This window comes from Corvus brachyrhynchos, unplaced genomic scaffold, assembly GCF_000691975.1.
Source record: "Corvus brachyrhynchos isolate BGI_N302 unplaced genomic scaffold, ASM69197v1 scaffold165, whole genome shotgun sequence".
Taxonomy (NCBI): Eukaryota; Metazoa; Chordata; class Aves; order Passeriformes; family Corvidae; genus Corvus; species Corvus brachyrhynchos.
The window spans coordinates 41,415-47,459 of record NW_008238315.1 but is presented as its reverse complement, the minus strand read 5'-3'; the positions used below and the strand labels follow the sequence as shown (position 1 = coordinate 47,459).

The 6,045-nt window shown below is 62.9% G+C and overlaps 2 protein-coding genes across 2 annotated transcripts in view; both read left to right on the top strand.

The window, feature by feature from the left end:
• The window catches only part of AGBL2 (ATP/GTP binding protein like 2), a 4,292-nt gene extending 2,300 nt beyond the window's left edge, over window positions 1-1,992 (top strand). The window contains exons 7-13 of the mRNA XM_017733742.1: window positions 3-153; window positions 231-393; window positions 511-637; window positions 729-826; window positions 897-1,006; window positions 1,081-1,426; window positions 1,545-1,992. Coding sequence (XP_017589231.1) covers window positions 3-153; window positions 231-393; window positions 511-637; window positions 729-826; window positions 897-1,006; window positions 1,081-1,426; window positions 1,545-1,973 — 1,424 coding nt within the window. The 3' untranslated portion in view covers window positions 1,974-1,992. The remainder of the gene's footprint in view (window positions 1-2; window positions 154-230; window positions 394-510; window positions 638-728; window positions 827-896; window positions 1,007-1,080; window positions 1,427-1,544) is intronic.
• Window positions 1,993-2,282: 290 nt separating this feature from the next.
• On the top strand, window positions 2,283-5,356 carry MTCH2 (mitochondrial carrier 2). The gene is made up of 13 exons (XM_008633252.2): window positions 2,283-2,404; window positions 2,493-2,577; window positions 2,665-2,771; window positions 2,908-2,934; window positions 3,398-3,451; window positions 3,530-3,587; window positions 3,676-3,727; window positions 3,815-3,874; window positions 4,136-4,229; window positions 4,344-4,391; window positions 4,626-4,693; window positions 4,949-5,024; window positions 5,155-5,356. The coding sequence occupies exons 1-13, from the start codon at window positions 2,318-2,320 to the stop codon at window positions 5,239-5,241; spliced, it is 903 nt and encodes a 300-aa protein (XP_008631474.1). The 5' UTR covers window positions 2,283-2,317; the 3' UTR covers window positions 5,242-5,356.
• Window positions 5,357-6,045: the final 689 nt, after the last annotated feature.

Below are 6,045 nucleotides of genomic sequence, written 5' to 3'. Positions count from 1 at the left end.
TGTCTTCAAGGTGGTGCCGATGCTCAACCCCGACGGGGTGGTGGTGGGCAACTCCCGCTGCTCCCTGGTGGGACGGGATCCCAACAGAGCCTATGGCACGGCGCTTCCTGGTTCCTTCCCTGGTGTGTGGCACCTGCGGGCCATGGTCCAGAGGTGAGGCAGGTGCGGGGAGCTGGTGGGACGGGGCCGCTCCTGTGGTGGTCCTGGTTGCCATATCCTGATGTGTGCAGGGTGCTGGTGGAGCGGGAGGTGGTGCTGTACTGTGACTTCCATGGGCACAGCCGGAAGAACAACGTCTTCATGTATGGCTGCGATGCCGGCGGGGATGGCTCCAGGACACGGCTGCGCCAGCGTGTGTTCCCCCTGATGCTGAGCAAAAATGCCCCCGACAAGGTGGGACACAGATGCCTCAGAGCCATGTGTTGCGGTGACAGTGAGAACGCACCCACCGTGCCACTTCCCAAGCTGTCCCTGTGGGGTTGGGACCCCACTGACCCTGGGGCCCCCCAGTTCTCCTTTGCCAGCTGCAAGTTCCAGGTGCAGAAGAACAAAGAGGGGACAGGCCGGGTCTCCATGTGGCGCCTGGGCGTCTCCCACAGTTACACCCTGGAAGTGGCTTTCAGTGGCTCCACGCTGGGTGAGGGGCTGCCACGGCCATGAGGACAGTGCCAGGGGGGTGGTCCCAGGTTGGGGAGCTGTCCTTGTTTCCTTTTCCCTGTCCCCTCCAGGTGGGAGGAGCTCCCACTTCAGTGTGGAGGACCTTGAGTCACTGGGCCGACTCCTCTGTGACACCCTGCTCGACTTCTGTGACCCCGCGCCTGCCAAGGTTTGGCTCGGACCTGGCCCAGGGTGCCCTGGTGCCGCAGGGCCGTGGTGACACTGGCGCTGTCCTGCAGCTCCAGCAGTGCCTGGCGGAGGCAGATGCACTGTTGCGGTGGCAGATGGGCCGTGAGCCAGGATCTGGAGGCAGCTGGAGCGATGTGTCCCCCTCAGAGCTTGAGTCCAGGTATGTCACCCCCTGTCACCCCGTGTCAGCCCGTGGTGCCACTGGGGGCTGCAGGTGGTTCTTACCCCCTGCAGCACCAGCGGCTCTGACAGCTCTGTGTCCGACGGGATCCCAGAAGACTTCCACAGCCCTGACCGGCCCGTGAGTCCCCATGTGCCACCAGTTTTGAAGTGGGAGGGATGCAGAGCCAGGGTGGAACAAGGTGACAAAGGGTGCAGATGTCCCAGTGCCACTTTACCACCTGGCACAGGTGGAGCCATGCAGGAGGAAGTGGCTGCAGAGACGGCGAGCACAGGATGCCCCACACCCTTGCCACTTTCCCCCCTGGCACGGGTGGAGCCATGCAGGAGGAAGCGGCTGCAGAGACGGAGAGCAAGGAATGCCCTGCGCCGGACAAACCGGAGCCGCACCAGCATCCCGGTGAGCCTGGAGCCACCACAGTCCATCTGGCCCCTGAGGGGACCGTCCTGCAGGGACACTTGTCCCCAGTGCTGTCCCACCCCTCAAGTGGGTCTGACCCATCTCCTGTGCCCCCCAGGCTGGGACCCGCAGGCATCTTCCTGGTGTCCAGAGTGGAGGTGGCATAGCGGGAGAGAAGCCCAGAGCCAGCTCCAGTGTCACCTTTCCCAAGGCAGCTGGAGCAGGGAATGGCCACCGTGCCAGTGTGGGAGAGGTGCCTGGAGCTGACTCTGTAGTGGCTCTTCCCAGGGCACCTGAAGCAGGGAATGGCCACTGTGCCACCATGGGAAGGCATCAGCTGGACAGTGGCACAAGTGCTGGGACACACCGCCAGCCACCAGTGCGCCCCTGCCACCGTGGTGCCACCAGTGACTACTCCCGGGATCCAGCCATGGGAGCGATCCCGGGGCCATCCTGGCAGCGGGGTGGGCGCAGGCCCAGGGACAAGGGGCGTCCCCTCACTGTCCCTGCAGTGGCCTCACGCTGCTGCGCCTGCGCTCGGCAATAAAGATGCTGCTAACTCCGTGTCCCTGCCTGGTGCTGCCTGTTCTTATTGTGATGTCCCCTCAGAGTCCCCTTGTCCCCCAGCCTGGCCAGAGTGTGCTGGCACCCAGCCCCGGGCCACCATGGTGTTACCGTGGGCTCTAGGGATGTGGTGTCACTTCAACTATGCCACCCTGGTGTCTCCTCAACCCTGTCCCCACGCTGTCCCCCCTGTACCTACGGTGTCCCCTCAGGCCCCGTGGGTACCCCCAGTCCCGCAGGCCCCGTTGCCGTGGCAACACTCCGCGGCGCCGCCGGGCGTTTCCAGGGCAGCCGTGTCCTTCTGTGCCGTGACGCCGGGGCGGCACCATGGCGGACGCGGCTTCGCAGGTGCTGCTGGGCTCGGGGCTCACTGTGCTCTCGCAGCCGCTCATGTACGTGAAGGTGCTGGTGCAGGTAAGGGCGGGGATGGCGGGGTTGGGAGGGGGGTGCCGGGCTCGGTATCGGCCGCGTGGGGGGTACAGCCTTTCCGTCCCCGCTGCAGGTGGGCTACGAGCCGCGGCCGCCCACCCTGGGGAGGAACATCTTCGGCCGCCAGGTATATCAGCTGCCCGGCCTCTTCTCTTACGGTGAGTTCGCCCCGGTGGGGCCGCCCCGGTGCCGTCCCGGTGCCGCCGTGGGGTCCCCCCAGGGCTGACGGTCCCCGCTGTCCCCAGCCAAACACATCATGAAGGAGGACGGGAGAGCGGGACTCTTCAAAGGCCTCGCCCCCCGCCACTGCTCCAGCGCCATCGGCACCGTGGTGCACAGCAAAGTGCTGCAGGTACCGGCACGGGCGGGGCGCCGGGCCCGGGGCGCAGCGGGAACCGGGGGCTCTGCCGCCGGGACGGGGGGCACCGGGACCCCCTGGCTCCCTGCGCAGTGCTGACCCTGGGCTGACCCTGCCGTTTGCTCCACAGCGGTACCAGGAGGCCGAGCAGGCTGAGGTGGGTGCAGAGGTGCTTCTCACAGGGAATCTTCCCTTCCCTTCCCTTCCCTTCCCTTCCCTTCCCTTCCCTCTCTGTTCCTACATCCCTGTCTTCTCCTTCCTCTCTCTTTCCATTTCTCTGTTCTTCTATTCATCCCTTCTCCTTTCTCTCCTTCTCTTCTTCTTTCCCTCCTCCTCTTCTCTCTCTCCTTTCCTTTTTCCTTCATTCTGTTCTTCTCTCCATCCTCCCTTCTCCATTCCTTCCCTCCTTCTTTTTCCTTTTTACCCCTTCATCCTTTCCTCCTCCCCTCTTTCTCTCCCTTCTCTCTTCCCTCCCTCCCTCCCTCCTCCCCACGCCCCCCAGCCTTGGACAGCCCTGCATCTGGAGTGCTCCGCTTGGCCAGGAGCTTCCAACCCCATGCTGGGGACAATGTCCCCTCTCTGGGGGGCTGTTCCCGCCTGACTCCTGCTTCCCCCTGCAGCCTGGAGCCAGCAAGAAGGAGCCGGTGTCCTCACTGGAGCAGGTGCTCAAGGAGGTGAGGAGCAGGAGGAGGAGGAAGGCGCTGGGATGTCACATCCCTGTCCCCTCCCGGTGACGCTCCGTTTGTTCCCAGACCTCCCGAGAGATGGTTGCACGCTCCGCTGCCACCCTCATCACCCACCCCTTCCATGGTAGGTGCTCCCCCATCCCAGGGGACCAGGGGGGCAGTGCCAGGTGCCTCCTCTTGCTCCCGTGTCACTCCCGTGTCATTCCCCGCAGTGATCACCCTACGCTGCATGGTGCAGTTCATCGGCCGCGAGACCAAGTACAGGTATGGCCTGGGGGCTCTGGGTGCTCTGGGGAGCTTGGGATCCTGGGATCCCCCTGACGTTATCCCTCCTCTTCCTCTCCATCCCAGCGGGACACTAAGCGCCTTCACCACAATCTACCGGGAAGAGGGAATCCTGGGATTCTTTGCGTGAGTGCCGGGAAGGCAGCGAGGGGCACGGCGGGGGTGACATCAGTGCAAAAGTCCCGAACCCTTCTTGGGAGTATCTTGGATCCCTCCAGCAGCTCCAGATCATTCACCTGAGCATCCTCGCTCCCAGGGTTGGCTGTTCCCCCGTCACCTGGCTGCTGTGGGAACAGCCGCCCCCTTTCCCAAACCAGCTGTTCCCAGCTGTCTGCACAGCCGGATCCGAACCCTTAGCCGACATTCCCACTGTTTCTTCTCTTGCAGCGGCCTCATCCCGCGGCTCCTCGGGGACATCCTCTCCCTGTGGCTGTGTAACATGCTGGCCTACCTCATCAACACATACGCGCTGGAGAACGGGGTAGGCTCTGCTCCGGGATCCAGGGTGCCGGGACCTGATGGGGGGCAGTTCCAGGGGTGTTCTGGGAGCCACGACCCCATTTGGGGGATTCAAATGCTGTCGCTCCTTTCGCAGGTCTCCACCATGACCGAGATGAAGAGCTACTCCCAGGCGGTCACTGGGGTGAGTACAGCCACGGGCAGGAAGTGGATGCTTTCCCTAGGGAGTGGTGTGTTTCTGGAATTCTGCTGCTGCCGGGGTGGGAATGGAGCCAGGCTGGGATCAGCTGGATCAGCCCACAGGCCAAGGGGTGATCCATGGAGGACATGCGTGACCCTGTGGAGGTGGCAGGAGTGGACTCCCTCCCTAGGGGGTAGGGAAGAGGGAACATCCCACCGATCCCCGCTTTTCCTGCAGTTCTTTGCCAGCATGCTGACATACCCCTTCGTCCTGGTCTCCAACCTGATGGCCGTGAACAACTGCGGGTGAGTCCATAATCCCACTGACACCTACATCCCCCAGCCCCGGATCAGCTCCTAGAACCACTTTTCCAAAATTCCCAGATGGAAAAGGTGCTTCCAGCACTCCACAGGGTTGATCCCTCTTTGGCTGAAGTGGGAAAGGGTCATTTTGGGGTTCAACCCAGTGTGGAGCCCACGGATGGAATGGGTCCCACCTCCACGGGTGGGAATGATTCCCACAGGGAATCATTCCCGGTGGGTCTTTCCTCCCTTCCCCAGGTTGGCCGGGGGTCTCCTTCCCTACGCACCCACCTACTCTTCCTGGCTGGATTGCTGGAGCCAGCTGCACAGGGAGGTAAGTGCTGAAGCTGGGATACCCCGGGACACATTGGGGACAGGAGAGGAGCCGGGTGGGAGACCCATGTGGTTTGGAGGCGCCACCCTGGACCTCGTGTGGCCCCTCCATAGTCGTTTTCCCTTTCCAGGGCAACATGAGCCGAGGGAACAGCCTGTTCTTCCGCAAGGTTCCAGCAGGGAAGCGATATGTGTGGGAGGAGCGGCGGTTCCGCTGATTCCGGAGATGGGAGCGGGGTTGTGGAGCCAATGCTGGGCTCTGGAAGCAAAGAATCATGGAGAATGATGATTTCTATACAGTTTTTTAAAAATCATTGCCTGCTGAGAGCTGAAGGTGCAGTTGTGAGAGTCTCTGTTCGTGGGGGTTTCCTGGGAAGTGAGGCTGGCTGGTCACCAGCTTTCCCTGATTTATCCAGGAGCCTTTTCGCAACCTTGGACACTGTTGAGGCTGCTTCCACAGGGAAAATTCCCTGACAACCACAGGCACGAGGGAACAACGAGGCTGGTGACACAGAGGGCCAGTGGCACGTGGGGGCTGTCAGAAGTGGGGGGAATGTGTGCCTGGAAGGGGGTTGTTGGACACCTGGCCAGGGTTGTGCACACCTGGAAGGGGTTGTTGGACACTTGGCAGGGTCCTTGCAAGGCCTGTGGAGGGGGCAGAGGTGAGCATTGCACACCTGGCCAGAGGTTGCACACCCAAGGGAGTGTGTAGAGCTGGGAGGTGGGGTCACACAGCTGGCAGGGGCTGTCGCACACCAGCAAGAGGGACGCACTCCGGGGGGGTTATTGCACACCTGGCAGGGGCTGCTGCACGCTTGGTGAGGGTTATAGCACGGCTGGAGCAGGACCTGCAGAGCCGGAAGGTTGTTGCAAAGCTGGAAGGTAGGTGGCACACCTGGCAAGAGTTGTTGCACACCTGGTGCGGGCTGTTGCACGGCTGGAGCGGGACTTGCACACCCGGCAGGGACATGGCAGAGGCGGGACGTGGGTCACACCCCTGGCAAGGGCTGTCGCACACCCAG

What these genes read in the sequence shown, in the direction of transcription:
- MTCH2 (XM_008633252.2), top strand. Translation starts at nt 2,318, where the DNA reads ATGGCGGACGCGGCTTCGCAGGTGCTGCTGGGCTCGGGGCTCACTGTG. An exon ending in GCCCGGCCTCTTCTCTTACG is followed by an intron (nt 2,578 to 2,664) that starts GTGAGTTCGCCC and finishes CGCTGTCCCCAG; the next exon opens with CCAAACACATCATGAAGGAG. An exon ending in TGGAGCAGGTGCTCAAGGAG is followed by an intron (nt 3,452 to 3,529) that starts GTGAGGAGCAGG and finishes GTTTGTTCCCAG; the next exon opens with ACCTCCCGAGAGATGGTTGC.